General features: G+C 39.0%; 2 protein-coding genes across 5 annotated transcripts in view; one reads left to right on the top strand and one right to left on the bottom strand.

Annotated features, from left to right (window-relative positions):
• Nucleotides 1-5,367, bottom strand: part of TYW3 (tRNA-yW synthesizing protein 3 homolog) — a 19,433-nt gene extending 14,066 nt beyond the window's left edge. The window contains exons 1-4 of one of the 2 annotated variants that reach the window (XM_067726585.1): nucleotides 5,093-5,367; nucleotides 2,481-2,561; nucleotides 1,291-1,389; nucleotides 1,001-1,072 (exon numbers count right to left, since the gene is read on the bottom strand). In XM_067726585.1, the coding sequence (XP_067582686.1) occupies nucleotides 1,001-1,072; nucleotides 1,291-1,389; nucleotides 2,481-2,561; nucleotides 5,093-5,266 (426 nt within the window). In that variant the 5' untranslated portion in view covers nucleotides 5,267-5,367. The remainder of the gene's footprint in view (nucleotides 1-1,000; nucleotides 1,073-1,290; nucleotides 1,390-2,480; nucleotides 2,562-5,092) is intronic. The other variant, XM_067726586.1, reaches the window with a different exon arrangement.
• The window catches only part of CRYZ (crystallin zeta), a 24,714-nt gene continuing 14,229 nt past the window's right edge, over nucleotides 5,353-15,837 (top strand). Inside the window, exons 1-4 of one of the 3 annotated variants that reach the window (XM_067726582.1) lie at nucleotides 5,364-5,494; nucleotides 10,212-10,261; nucleotides 10,378-10,501; nucleotides 12,141-12,293. In XM_067726582.1, the coding sequence (XP_067582683.1) occupies nucleotides 10,391-10,501; nucleotides 12,141-12,293 (264 nt within the window). In that variant the 5' untranslated portion in view covers nucleotides 5,364-5,494; nucleotides 10,212-10,261; nucleotides 10,378-10,390. Of the gene's footprint in view, nucleotides 5,495-10,165; nucleotides 10,262-10,377; nucleotides 10,502-12,140; nucleotides 12,294-15,837 lie in introns of all 3 variants that reach the window. The other 2 variants (XM_067726584.1, XM_067726583.1) reach the window with 2 other exon arrangements.

Raw genomic sequence — 15,837 nt, 5'->3', positions numbered from 1 at the left:
GAGAGGTGGAGTCAGGAGTGAGAAATCAGAGGTAGATGGGACAGGACTTGTCGCTAATTGAATATGGAAGATAAAGGAGAGAAAGTGAAAGAGTGGCTCTGTTCTTGCCTGGGCCACCACATGCAGTGGGGACTGATATGGGGATGCAAATCAGTACTACGAGCTTTCATTTTCTGTTTAGTCATGCTTTACAGATGTCTTCTTCTTAAGCCACCTCATTTTGGAAAACAGGCTATCTGTTAAAAATAGAAAAAAGTAAAGTCTAGGGAGCTAGAATGGAAGCCGATCTGAAGTAGTTCAAAAGCAAACAATGTACACCATGCCAAACAGTAAACACAAACAGTAGCTACCACGTGTGATCAGAGAGAATAGGGCAAAATCACTAGGGGTTGGCTTGGCCAGGAAAGGACTCAGAGAGGCTGTGGGACTTAGAAGGAGCCTTAAAGATCTTCTAGTCCAGGGGTCGGCAAACCTTTTCTGTGAAAGGATAGATAATAAATATTTTCAACTTTGCAGGCCATATAATATCTGTCACAACTACTCAATTTTGCCATCATAGCACAAAAGCAACCTGAGACAGTAATTAATCAAATGGGTGTACTAGAACTGCCCACCCGAGGGCTGAATGTGGCCCTAGGGCAGTAGTTCGATAGATCCCTGATATAGCTGAGACAATTCAGTCCCTGATGGATCCAGGCAGAAGACTTTAGACCCCCTGTCTGTGATTCTTTCCACTACATCATGGTGCTGATTAAACTGGGCCTTGACTATTTAGGATGAGGAGGACGGAGAGAATCAAGTTAAAAGTAAATGGAGGGGAATATTGTAAAATAAGACCTCAAATGTAAATCTAACAACTCTGGACTTCGCCCTGTACAGAAAAGTCAGTCACTGAAGGTTTCTGGGCAAGGGAATGACAAGAAGATTTGAGTAGAAGGTTATTCAATAATCTGGATTACTTCATGATCAAAAAATTGCTTTTTGCCAAAAGGTGTCGTACCAACATAGTCTTTCCTCTCTTTCCCACTGTTATGCCGGAGTTCCTGAAACCAGAATCTATTGCCACTGAATGCTGTAAGAAAATAAATTTGTTAAATTTGGAACATCTGGCTAATCAAATAAACACTTTAGCCCTACAAACTGCAGAAACACTTATAACCCCAAATCTATAATTATATAAAACACTAGTTGATTAAACTAGCATTGCATTAATTTTGGTAGAAAATTTAAAAGTTTAAAATTAAATCTACTCACATACCTATAAATTCAAGTATAATCATAAAATTTTACCAGAATCTGTGCATCCTGCAACTGTCGACACTGCACATGAAGAACAAGTGGTTCAAATTTCAAAATGGCATCGCCATTCGCTTTCTTTAGGACTACAATCTAAATAAACGGAAAATGTTAGGATCAGACACAAGTACATGATCCTGTTCTTTGGTGACCCTTTATCCTATGTAACTTCAATTCTCCCAAGGAACTTTCACACTCATTCTGCATCCTTCCACAGTAACTTTTCACTCTGTTTTCTTGGTCCTCTTTCTCCAAAACTTATTGATCTGCTTATTCTTTTAAGAGACCTGATTTCTAATTCTCTCATAAACCTTCTGTGTCATTCTTTCCAACCATACCTCAAAAAAGTCAACTACTACTCTATTTAATTCCATAGCAGATTTTTCATTAAGGAATGTGGTACATAAAGACTAGAAGATCTAGAAGGTAGTAGAAGGTCTGTCTAAATGTTTTGCTGTTAGATTGAGGTTTGAGACACATATACTATCATGTCTCAGCTAGAAGCTATATAAGGCAGTTGTTACTTCTGTCTGCCTAGTCTCCCTGCACCATCCTCCCTCCTTCACATCATTTGATTCTGATGGCACTGTCAAGCGTGACCCTGTCACTCATCACTGCCACTATCATAATATCAGAGACGCCAAGTGCCTAGGTGTGATCAAGGATAGCATTCCATTCTGCTGGCAAAAATAGCTGATCTCAGTGGGGAGAACACCTAACCAGGAAGGATGACTCAGTGTCCTTTGGAAATGATACACGGATCTTAAAAAGTAAATCTTTTTCTGCTGGGGTTGCTGGCAGCTATCTTTCCTGCCACAGTGATTATCTGCCACAGAAGAGAAGGGCAAACATACAGAGAGAACCAGTACCCAAAGGAGATGGAGACTGAGTGAGCTCTGAAGACAACATTTAAGCACCTGAGCCAGTAATGTAAAATGCCTGACTAATGCAAACTTATATGAACTCATCTAAACATTTTAATTTAGGAAACTAAATAACCCAGGGCAGATAATAACCTCCCACAACTAAAAAAAAAGCCATTGTAATGAATTCTCTTTAGGCTTTATAATCTACAGTCATTATGATTCTATACATAAACCACCTTGAATTTTCTATTCTTTTCATATGTATTTAAAGTGACTGTGAATTAAAGTTTATTTCTAAATTTATATATAAAAACTTACCACATCATCTTTCACACAGGGTTTGTGTGTGACTAGTAGCCAGCAACAGTTTTGTTTCTGAACCTCAGAACCATTTATACCCTAAAGTGAAAAAATAACATAATTTAATTTATCATATAATATTTACAAAATAATAAGTACAAAGTATAGCATATTTTAGGCTTTCTTAAATTAATAATCCCACGTGATTTTAAGTATTACTGAGAACAATTCAACAGGCTTTTGGGTAAAGTTAACGTAAATGTTAACAAAAATGAAACCAAATTATTTGAGATAGAAAGTAATTTGTTTATTAAGGTAAAAGAACTTAATAACTATTTTCTGAAATACGGTCATGATTTTGTCAGGAGCAAAGGGATTATCACAAGGGGCTGTACACGAATAGCCCCTAAATTGTACTCTAGCTGTTTTATATGATTAGCACAATATTAAAAAAAATTTTTTTTGAATTCCTTTTGTAAGAAAGCACTGTTCCAGTCCCACACAGGACCTACCACTTTTTACTGACACCTGATCTGTTCATACCTTCCTATGTCCCTAGTCGTTATAGGCATAAATTTGTGACCTCTGGATTAGACCTTATGTGTAGTCCCAAAGGGCAGAGCTAGGATTGAAGGATCAAAATTAAGAGAGGGCAAATATTTTAACATAACTTTTTGCTTATTAACTGGAAAAATGTTTATTTGCTAAGTTCTATGAGGTACTTTAGATATAAACAGATCCTACCCTCAAGGACACTGGAAAGAGGATGCAGGAAACACATGCACTTTTAAATCACTATACTTCTACAAGGTAACTTCTTTTTTTTTTCCTTAAAGTTATGCATTTTCTCTTTCTTTTTTTTACAACGTAACTTTTATACAGTGGGTACACAGGGGACTTTGCTGTCTGGCTTTGGAAAGGAGAAGAGCTGTGCTTGTCCTAAATAACTGATTTGTTTTCACTGAATGACCTCAGTGACTTATGTTTCTGATCTTATGCTGGCTGCTCTAAATCTTACAGCCAAATGTGTGGCCCACCTCTAGCAAATTTACAGAGTCTAGTGGTATATTTTGAGAACTAATGCCATCTCTGCTTTATCTTATCTATACTCCCTTTATGCAGATTTTCTCACTTTTTATTTTTCTTTTTGTATTGCCTGTTTGTAAGTTGATCCAAATTCTTCCAGAAATAAGGCAAAGTGAAAATAAACACAAGGTATAAGATAATACATAAAATGAAAAGAGGTTCAGAAAAAGTCCTAAGGCAGTTCAGAAGAAATAGTCATGGCTTCCAAATGGATGTGTGTGTTTGTATTCAGGTAGAAAAGGGGAGTCTGGGGAGGTACGTCTCAGATATGCAGAAACGGGGGAAGACATTTTAGGAAAAATAAACATGAGCAAAGGCAGATAAATATAAGAGAGAAAAGAGAATAGTTGTTTCAATAAACAGATTAAGATGAAGAGAAACAGTGGAAAGTAGAGCTGAAAGGTATATTAGAGTATTTCAGCATAGATGAGTGACATGCACAGAGTTGTGCTTCAGAAAGGGGAATCTGTTAAGTAACATGGTTTGGGGTAGAAAGACTGGTAGAGTTCAGTGAACAGGTAGAGTTCAGTGACCTGTTAGGAAACCACTGCAGAAATCCAGGTAAGACAGGGCAGGAGAAATGGAGGAAGAGAGAGAGATCAAGACGAGCAAGAGTGCCAGTGCTCAGGGGGCAATGGAAGCAATATAAGAATGAGCAGGCCCTGCTAACCTGGGAGACAGGCAAATGGTCTGTCAGTGAGGAGCTAAAGAATGAATTTGAGTGTGCTGTCTTCCATGCTCTGAATTCAGTCCTAATGTTAAAATGAACACACAGCTAACTTTTACAGTGCACTTAATATGCCAGGCACGGTGCTAAAGGTTTCAAATAAATTATCCCATTTCCTCTACATAGAATCCCTATGAAGTGGATACTCTTTATTATCCTTAGTTCATGGGACAAGAAGGGGCTAAGTTTAGATAACTTCCCTAAAGTCACATAGCCAATAATACCCAAAACTGATTTAGAATCTAAGCAGTATCACTCCAAAGCCTGAGGGACTGACCACTATTACAGACTACATACTAACGTACTTTCTCGGGTAATATAAAAATTACCAGAGTTGTAATAACGGAGTGAGCCACTAGGAGGCAGTGAACTTCTTAACCATAGCGATCTTCAATCAAGTGGTTAACAACGATTTGGTAGAGCGGTTAACGAGAAGACAGACGCCTCGCCAGGCTGGGAAGTCCTTAAAATTCCTTAGTATTAAAAAAATAAAATTCTCTAACCCTTGCAACTCAAGATCATTCCAAGGCCAGTAGTTTCAGCATCACTTGGGGGCTTGTTAGAAATACAGATCAGACCCTACTCTAGACCTACAGAATCAGAATCTGTATTTTAAAATATCTCCAAGTGATTGACATACACATTAAAATTTTAGAAGCATTGGTTTAAGTCAGCCTCTCAGTTTCCTTGATAAAGAAACCGAGACCACCGGTCAGAAGAACAAACACAGACAGGGTGTTACATTGGGTGAGCACAAGGCTCCTGGTGTTGCACACTACAGGGCAGGCGCTGGAAGGACACAAAGGGTCCTGCTCACCCGGTCTAGGAGGATGATGCGGCCAGCGCAGGAACTGGTGGTGAAAAACTGTTCTCGCCCATTTAGGAGCTGCACAAGCTCTACCACATCCTCGTCCACACTGCCTTTCCGGCTGAGGTCCGCTTTGCTCAGACACTGCGCCTTCCATCTTCTGAACTCTGCGCTACGATCCATGCGACGAGGGAGTCAGGGTCTGTACTTTCACATTAACCCCGCCTTTCCCTGGGGGCAGCCATATTGAAGCCAGTGGTGGCCGGAAAGGCCCAAACTCCTTCCTCGGGCCCGCCCCTGGGGGCGGGGCTAGGCGGAGCCTGAAAGCGCCGAGGATGACGCGGCCCGTGCTTTTTTTCCGTGGAACCTGAGGGATCCCTCAGAGACTTTGATTTCCCACTCTAGAACCGGGTAAGTGGTTTAAAAAGCCCCCTTAGTTCAGGCTGCGGACCTCCCCCGCGCTCGTCCCAAAGGAACCGTGCTGGATTTTGACTGCGCTCCTGTCCTGCGTTCCGTCCTCCCCTAGCACCAATGAATAAGGTGTTCGTGGCCGAAGTTATTCCCCTCCAGGGGCTGCAAGTTGGTCATCCGTAAATCACCAGGGCAGTTTTACTTGCTGGTCCTGAGACCCCGGCTTTGCTTTCTGGCAGGGTGAGCGTTTCGGGTCCCATGGTGGGGCGCCTGTTGGTACTCCCCCCATCCCGCTCCCCCTGCCTATCCTCCCTCTAGATTTCCCCTCGGCCCGGCCTGGGATCTGGATTCCTGCGGCCGCGCGCGTTTGCTGTGACCCCCGCCACAGGCAGCCGGAGGAGCCAATTTCTCCTTTCAGGCTCCTGTTTCCCAGGGCTCTTTCTGTCCGGCCTTTCCTCCTGCTTTGCCGTCAGAGTTGCCGTCTTACTTTTGGAGAGAAATGTGTAGATTTTTTTCATCCCCCGCCCCCCCGCCCCATGGCTCCCACCTAGAAGAATTTTCAAAAGAAAGAAAATTAACAAAACACCTTGTGAACACATCGTGGGATATTTACGCAGTTCGTAGAGGAAAGTTATCTCAGTGACCAAGAAAGGTGTGTTAATGATTGAACCACTGAAAGGCAAAGGTTTGGACTATTAGTCCGCAACTAGTAGAAATGGCGGTGTGCTTCCCACTGAAACCACTGGGATGCTCCATGAGTGTCTGGTCAGCAGTAGTAAATCGCACCGAGCTCCGCTCCATCCAGTCTTTTCCTCAGAATACCTGGAGGGGTTTAGAATAATTATCTATTCAACTCCTTCTCCACCCCTTCTTAACAGAAGTGGGTACTGAGATCCAGGCCAGTGAAGTAACCCGACAAGGTCACATGGCCAGGAAGAGACTTTTCTGTGGCTACTTTTAATTGTTAAAATTTTTTCTGGGTTAAGAATAATAAATAATATGCTGACATGAGTCATTCTTGATCAAAAGCAGCACATTTTGTAATGTTTGATTCTCTTTCCAAGTTTTTTTTCTTGCTAGAAATTCTTAAGAATTATTTAAGAATTTTCTGTTTGCTTTTATGATATGCCTTTGCTTTGGCTTTGTGAATTGATCTGTTCATTTTGTGTGAAAATATATTTCCCACATTTTCCCTATCTCTTTAATTTTCATTTAAACCAAATAGATTCAAGTGTAGCTTGGAAAAGATCACTGTTTGAGGAAGAATTTTAAATTCTGTATTTCCTCCATTTGCAAAGTATGGTTGGCAGCCTTTCAGAGGTAAAAAGTAAAACCAACATTAAACCAAGGTGCTCTAGTTCTTTAAAGTTTATATTTGATAAATAGAAAAACCTATTTGAAGTATAGGCTTAATTAAAATACACAAGCAGTGTGACAAGCCTGCTGCTGACTGCAAATGATTTACTCTGAATAATAGAGCTTACAGCATGTCAGGCGTGCTCTGAAGCACTCACCATGTGCTGTTGCAGTTCATCTTCACAAGGATCCTATGCTAGGGAGTATTGGCCCCATTTTACAGATAGGGAAATTATTAGTTTTCCTAATAGAATCACATCCAGTGTATCTCTAGTAGAGCCCTTAACTTATGGGCATTTGAAAATTTTCAGACTCAGAGCAGATACCTTAATCATAAAATATGTAATGCTACCTGCAATCTCTAAGAAATTAAAGGTCTTATATGCCAACATTTCAAAGGGTGAGATGAAAAGGATTTTACAGTAAGGGGAAAAAAACACCTAACAATATTTAAGGTGTTGGGTTCCAGCTGTGCTTCCGTGTGACCCTGGTGAGTCTCTTAACCCCCTGAATGTTTTCTCATCCATAACATGGATGGTGATTTTATTTCCACTTCTGCACACAATTAAATGGTGGTTTTAATAGCTTGCTTTTCTACCTATTGTGAAAATTATATCAATGGGTGTGAAAGATGTGCTTTTTAGAAGAAATCAGGTATCGCAAGGGTTTAAGAATTGTAATTACTATTAGTGTGTTGTGTTATTTTATTATTTTTTTAGCATAGTACCTATATTATGAAGCAGATGAGGATCCTGTGGGTAGTTGAGGGGGTTCAAAGGCCATGAGTGCAGATTGGAGCCTGATCAATCATGGTGGCAAAGGCTCAGTGGGAAGTAAGATTGCCAGAAACAAAGTAGAAGTCAGAGCTGTAAAGGTCATGCCCTGTTTCCTTAGGAGCTCCATAGGATAAGGTGTAGTACTGGGCAAAGAAGGGGGGTCTTCTAAATCCAGGATTAAGGATGAGTCTCCTCCTTCCTTTGTTCTTTTCTTCCAACTTAGCAAATGTCCAAAAGTGAGGGGAAAAAATGTATGTGCTAGATATTTTTGACAGATCCTATTTCAGGGTAATTTTGCTTTATTATTGCTACAGCTTTTTGAGGGTACCAGTGATGTCTGTTGGTGTAAAGATAGATGTGAGAGCTTGAAAGAAATAAATAGGTAGGAAGTAGGTAGATATTGAAAGTGGAAAAAGAGCTACTCCTCTTAACGTGGTGTGTGTGTGCATTGGGGGAGATGAGGGTGGAGTGGGCAGGAGCTGGGGAGAGGTGGGGCTTGTTCTCTTTGCCCTCTGTGCTCTCTGAGTTTGGTACAGTGCCTTGCTTACAGTTAACGTTCAAAAAATACATGTTGAATGAATAACAACCAGTGTTTGGTATTAGTGTTTTGTTTAAATGATTCTCTGGACTGTGAACTCTTTGAGGCTAAGGACTTGATTTTACAAAAAAGTGCTGTAAATATTGTCACATTAAATCAAAGATGACTATAGAATTATAGAACCAAAGATATTTTAACGAATAAGAAATTGGAAAGGAGAAAATAGATGGGAAAGGAACTGTGATATCACTATGTATAGGAGTAAACATTTGTCAGGTTCTGTGGTTGATACTTGCCGTCTCTTGCATGGTAACCCTGAGTGGAACTCAAGTTTTCAGATGAAGAAGCTCAAAAAAAGTGACTTCCTTGCCCAAGACCACACAGCTAGTACATGATAGATCTGGGATTCGTACTGAGAACTGTCAGATTCCACAGCCCACACTCTTTCCACAACACCATGCTGAAGACAAAAAGGAAAAAACAAAAGAACTATCTTCTTATTTTCAGAGTGGAAAAGTCTGATCTGTGCAACCTTTTCTTTTTCTGTTTTATTTTCTTTATGTATATATTTCACTTTCTTCTCTAAGAAATACTCAGCTTGAGCGAAGACCCAAATAGAAATGCGGTAGTGAGACTGCTGGGTAGTAGGTATGGCGTGAGCTGCCTTTTCCTGGTCCTAGCTCCCTGCACAGGACTTCTCACCCTAGGACTGCTTGGTGCTCTACAGTGCAGTGAGGCTTATGCCTGCTTCTGCCCCCCCTTTTTTTTATAAGAGGGCTGCCCTTCAGGATATGTCATTGGTAAACAGCCTTTTAGCAATGGAGAGTTTACTTTCTCCTCTGTGCTAGGTACTATATTAAATCATTTTAAATAAAGGGTTTTTAAACGACACAACTTTTGATCAATTATATCAAGAACTTCCCATTAATACCATCAAAGTGCTTTGATTCCCTTCACACATGGAACGCTACTTTATAGTTAGCATGGGCTCCGTTCTGAGGAGTCCTGTGTTGGACTGCAGTACAGCAAAGATCTTTCATCTCAAGCCCTAGTTTCTGCAACTCTTTTTGATGTTTCAGTGGCTCGTGGTTGGTGAATATGATTATTCCAGAAGTTAGCAAAGATGTTCCCGGTGGTGGCAGAGTCTAACGATATTTGATATGGTTAATTTCAAGAAATTGTCATAGCACACAAATAAAATTATGGAGATCAGTCAAAGCCCTTTCATTGCATCTCTATAGGTATAAGATTTTCAAAGTTATCCAATTCTCTATATAAATACTTTACCTTTTCTGAACTTATTTTAACTCTTGAGTTTTCATTTCAATATTAACAGTGGTAGCGGAGAAAGGTTAACTATAAATTACCCTCATTATTAAAAAAGATTACATACAAAGCAGTGTTTTTAGTTTTTAATGTTTGTTCTTCTTTGTTAAGATGAATGAGCTTCATAAAACTAAGTGTTTCAACATTGATAAATCTCAAAAACTTAATGCTGAGAAGAAAAAGCAAGTTTCAGAATTCAGTACAATATGATCCAATCTAAATAAAGTTTGAAAACATGAAAAACAATAACAATAGCACATATTGTTTACCAATGTAAATACATGTGGCAGTGGTATTACATCTTGCCTGAGAAGGATGAGCACTGAGTTTATGGGAATAGTCATCTCTTAAAACTGTGGGACAGAAATGGGATTGGGGATGGGTACCGGAGGCTTTGGTTACATGTACATGTTTTAGGTTTTTACAATGTTAAGATTTGTTAAAGCTGGGTGGCAGGTAAATGTTTATTATATTCTTTATATTTCTTTCTATATTTGAAATATTACATAATCTAACAAAAGAAGATCTATTTATCTAATGTTAAGAAAACTTAAATTAGCTCCTAGAATTCCAAGATGTTGCAGCCCAAGCTTACACCAAAGGAAACCTAAGATACTGTATCATGTCTCACCTATCCAGATGTTTTTGTTTGTATGTTTGATTCCCTTGTTGAAGGCACTGAATCCCTACAGGAAGTAATATGAAGTACTTTGCTTTGCAGCTGAAGGATTTGTAAGATGAAAGGTCCTCAAACATGAAATGAGATCAGTGGTAAGCTCATGATTTAAACTGTTGTTTGAAAAATTGTTTGATCTTCTCCCTCCAGGAGAAAAAAACATAGTGATAGCCTAGATACAATATGACAATATGTTAATTTTTTTCCTTAGTATCTAGGTCACCATGGCGACTGGACAGAAGTTGATGAGAGCTATTAGAGTTTTTGAATTTGGTGGACCAGAAGTGCTGAAACTCCAGTCGAATGTTGCCATACCAATTCCGAAAGACCATCAGGTGGAAATCATTACTTAAAAACAGGCAATAATTACACTGAGTGTGCATCTCTAGCACATCAAGCTAATGTTCGAAAGAAGCAAACTCACAATGCTTTATAAAGACATTGAATTAGGACAGAGTTTACACTGTTTGCCTCTATAAGCTCTGACAAGGCTAACATAATTCTAACTAGTGAAGTAAATGTATGAAAAGGAATAACATCTTGTAAGAAAAGTTTTAAAGTTGAGAATCATCTGTGTAATTGGATTTTTCTGAATGGAGTCATAAGTAGGTTTGAACAAGTTATTCTGTTACAGACTTTCAGTCATGATCTTTGTTTTATGCATGGGGAAAATAATTTTCTTCTGCATACATGCTTTTTCACATATAAGAAAATTTAAATGCAGAGTTTAATCATTTCCGGTGACTTCAACAATATACTTTTTCAATAAAAATTGTGTATTTTTATTATTGCACCTTCCATGGCTCTCAAGTCTAATTTCCTTAGCAAGCTTTATGAGAGTTTTTACAGTGTGGCCATAATTTGGCAAAGATTTATTTCTTATCATTCCTTCTCAACAGACTGCTGTAACAACACAAGCTTTATCTGGTTTCCCCAAGAGGTCCTGTCATTCCTTCTGTCTTTGCACATACTATTCCTTTAACCTGAAATAGCCTTTTTCTCCCATTCTGAAAGAATTTCTACTCATTCTTTAAGACCTAGCTCAAATACACTTCCTTTGTAAGACCTTTCCTTACTTTTATAGCAGAAGTAATCGTTCTGTATCAGTTAAGGTAAAATTAGCTTCTATTGTTGATGTAGCCTCAAAATGTCAAGGGTTCAACAATAGAAAATGATGTCTCATTCACTAAATTCCACAATTCTAAAATGTTGGTGGATAGAGTTCTCCTCCAAAGTGATTTAGGGACCTGGATTTCTTCCATCATGTGGCTCTGCCACCTTCAACACCTTTCTTCTGAGTTTGCTATGGAAGGGTGGAGACACTATGTGAATTGCCTAGGAAGGTCTTTGTGGGCCAGGCCTGAAAGGAGCTCTCATCACTTTTGTTCACATTCCATTTGGCTACTCGAAACTGTGAAGGAGCCAGGAAGGAATATTCTTCCTACCTGCCTAGGAGGAGGAGGAAATAGATTTGATGAGCACATAGTGGTCTCTGCCACACATCCGCTCATATTTCCACCACTGTTTTTCCCAAATGTTTATACTATAGCACATAAACCATTCTGTCTTATCTTTTTTTTCTTTTTATTAGTGCACTCAGATTTTATTTTATTTTTTAAATTTTTATTGGAGTATAGTTGATTTACAATGTAGTATTAGTTCCAGGTATACAGCAAAGAGAATCAATTATACATATATATATATATCCACTCTCTTTTTTCTTTATATTCTTTTCCCATATAGGCCGTTACAGAGTACTGAGTAGAGTTCCTTGTGCTAGACAGCAGGTTCTTATTAGTTATTTTAAATATTATAGTGTGTGTATATGTTGGGTTTGTAAAACTGTAACGTGAGCTCATTGAAGGCAGGGTTTTCCTCACCATTTTTATAGCTTCCATAATCACTACAGTCCTAGCATAATGCTGAATGAATGCCTAAATGCTCTGTTTGAACTGAAGTACATTGTTATTGCAGGTTCTAATTAAAGTCCAAGCATGTGGTATAAACCCGGTGGACACATATATTCGCTCTGGTACTTACAGTAGAAAACCACTTCTACCCTATACTCCTGGCTTAGATGTGGCCGGAATAATAGAAGCTGTCGGAGAGAGTGTATCTGCTTTCAAGGTATTACATTTTTAATTATTTCTATTTTAGCTTAATATGTATGTATTTTTTTAACATTTTAACATAGCTGTAAAGTATATCTGTGTTTAAGTCTTTAAAAGGCCCCATTACACAATTTCTGCCACTTGGGGGACTCCTCTAGTCAAAAAAGAAATTACCTTTTATCCAGAGACCTTGCTTGTCTGATTGTTGGGAATAAGTGCTGGGTCATTTCTGTGTTTCCATATCCCCGCAGAATTGAACTATGATCCTTTGATTTGACAGAAATACGTAAGGAAAGAAAAGAAACAAGGAAATTATACTATTTCCTAACTCTTGGTAATACACAGCCAGCATAGTTTTTTATTTCTTCTATAAAATTAGTTTCACAGAATACAGGGAAGGCTAATTCTTTTGAATAATCAGTAAAAGATGAAAAAATGCAAGGTCAGCTCTACATTTTTAGAGCTGTGACTCAGACCAAGGTGTCCGAGTCAATGAAAATGTTATGATCAGGGCTTTCATTATTTATGTGCCAAAAGACATAAAAAACATAGTAAATTCATGTTCTTTCATCTTTCCTCATGATTCCTTGACCTGCTCAACTATGGCAGCACATTTACCAAAATTGAACTGAGACAGCGAAGATTAACGTGGCCCAGGCCCAGGAAGCCAGGCAAATTCCTACAGCTTTCCACTCCTCCGCCTGTGGCAGTCTGGCTTCTGCCCCCACCGCTCCGCTGAAACGATGCTTGCTCATGTCACTAATGGCCTCTATATTGCTGGAGCTAATGGGCCCTTTTATGTCATTATCTCTCTTGACTTCTGTGTGACACTTGACACTCTCAGCCACTTACTTTTCTTAAAAATCTTTTTCTTCAGCTCCTGTGACATCCTCTCTCTCCCTTCCTCTCTGGGCATCCTTTTTCAAGCTCCCTTTTCTCTGCATGCCCCTCACATCTTGGTGTGTTGCCCAGCGCTCGCCGTCCCTACTTAGACTCTGCTTTTTATATTTTCTCCCTCATGATGGTCTCATACACACCCTTGGTTTCCATTATCACATGTGATATCCTTAGCTTAGAATCTTCTAATAAACTCTGGACCCGTGCTGTCCAAATACAGTAGCCACTGGCCACACAAGGCTATTTAAAATTCACATTCAATTAAAATGAAAAGTTCATTTACTCAAATGCTTAATAGACCCAGGTGTCTAGTGGCTACCCTATTGGGCAGTGCAGATGCAGAGCATTTACATCATCACAGAAGGTTGTGTTGCAGGGCACAGGACCCACATCGGCAACCTCCAGAAACCTCTTACTCATTGTGTCTAAAAGGGAGCTCATCTTTTCTCACAGCAGATCTGCTGCTGTCTCATGTGACTGTCTTGGTGACATCTGGGGTTTGAGGCTTACCTCTCCATTCACTCTCCCTCACTCAGCTCTCCCTTACTGGAACTGTTTCCTCTCTCCTCTTTTCCTCCCCACTGCCTGTAGTGTAGTTCTGGTTATCTTACATGGTCCTTTACCTGGATTTCTATAATAGGTACAACTTACCACCTTCCCTTCTTCCCCTGAGAATCTATCCTTGCTCTATAAGGAGTAATTTTCTAAAATGTACTTATGATTATTCTACATCTCTGTTTTAACTCTTGCATTAATTCTCTGTAGATTTCAAGGTACTGCTGGAACTGCTTATGTTATGAAAGAAGACTGTTTCGTGCTCTCTCCCCCACCTATCTTTTTCCATTCTTATCTCCCATTCCTTCTCACCCTGTAGTTTATTCTTTAGTAATAACTGTTTGTTCTTCCCTGCATATCCCATGCTCTTTCATCTCTGTGTCTTTGTTCATATTGGCTCTTCTGCGTGGCAGAACTAAACTGAAACTTATATACATGGGTTCAAGGGCTTTTACCCTCCAGCTTTCATTTCTTTTCATTTTATCTCCCGAAACTATTACATTCCACACATTAAACTACTTATTCGTTGGGAATGAATGCTGATGATTTCTCAGCACCTATTCCTGCCACTGTTCCTTGATGTACTTTGTTTCCTTCATCCATAATGACTTTTCCCAGGTCTGGTTTTCAATTCAAGATCTTGTTCTGTCCTTCAAAGCCTACCTCAAATACTAGTTTCTCAGTGAAGCTGTTCTTGAGTCCTTCAACTTAGAAATAATTCCTTTCTTTTTCTTGTACCTATCTTTGATGGCCCATCGTATTTGCCTTGCTTTGTAATTATTTCTATCCTTTTTTTTCCTCTTCCTAGCATTTAAGAAGCTTGAGATTAGGGAGAGTGTCTTGCTATTAATATCCATCACAGAACTTGAAGTACTACTTTCCGTAGTGGATTCTCAGAACAGGTTTGAATTATATTGAAATCAATGCAATGTGTTTTTAAGCTGTAAAAACAGAATTAATCTTACATTAGTCATACTTGACCATTTGCAGGCAACACTGTTAAGCAGTGATGCTTGTCTTTGACTCCTAGATGCCTTTTGAACCTTTTTTATCTCTACCTCACCACATAGTGCTTTATTATAGGGCAAATTTAAGTATACTGAGAATTACTGCCTTACTGTTTTGCTTATTCCGAGGAGTATTTCCTTTTTTATTCTCTTTAAGAAATAAGAGTTAGCTTTTATTGTAATTCATAGCTGATATAGAATTCAGCTAATAAATGACTGAGCCAGGATTTGAATGTAGGTATGGCAGACTCTAATGTTCATATTCTCTCTACTACATTGAGATTGTTGAGGCTAGTTCTTTAATAGACCTGTGAAATAGATTATGAAAAACTGTATTCTCTTACTTTATCTTGGGTGTGTGTGTTGCAGGGGGGCAATAATGAGAAGAGGCAAAAAATGATAATGATTTTCATCATTGTACAGTGTACTCTTCTATTACTGAAAGGAATGGAAGACCGTTCTTTCTCAAACTTAGCCACTAAGTTTGGTTTTAGGCTGACCTGCATAACAAGTAACATGAAAACTATTTTCTACAGGTGTTTTTTATTTTCCTGTATCTTTGTAAACTGTTGTGTGTGTGTGTGTACACTCTCATATATATTTATTCTTGAATCTGTAATCCTACATAGGTGGCAACAACTCTGTTGCCTATTTCATGCTCAATTAAAAAGAAATCTTATAAGATTTCCATGTATTATGGAGAAAAAAAAGAAATAGGAGTTAGGAGAGGTGCTTGTACTGGGCAGTCTAATTTCCCTAGTGTGCAGGTTACTTTGGGCAGGCCTGTAGTGCTTGTGTGGTGCCTTACCTTACCCTCAGTCATGCTTCTGCTTTCCAGTAGCAAGGACCCAGCAGACGTTTGTTTATTGAGAGTTTTTATGTTTCTAGTGCTGTGACAGGTGAAGACATCTGTCCTGGCTCATCTTTGCTGGTCAGATCCAGGCAGAGTTGCCTGCTGTTTGGTGTATGCATGAAAAATGAGGGAAATACAGAAACAAATCTATGGAAAAGATTTAGAACAGGTGTTTGGTGTGTGGAAGAAACCTTACATTTTATTTGTTTCTTCTCCCTTGGTATTTTGGACCAAAAAAAGAAAAAAAA

This window comes from Pseudorca crassidens, chromosome 2, assembly GCF_039906515.1.
Source record: "Pseudorca crassidens isolate mPseCra1 chromosome 2, mPseCra1.hap1, whole genome shotgun sequence".
Lineage (NCBI taxonomy): Eukaryota > Metazoa > Chordata > Mammalia > Artiodactyla > Delphinidae > Pseudorca > Pseudorca crassidens.
This window is presented reverse-complemented; position numbering and strand designations above follow the sequence as displayed.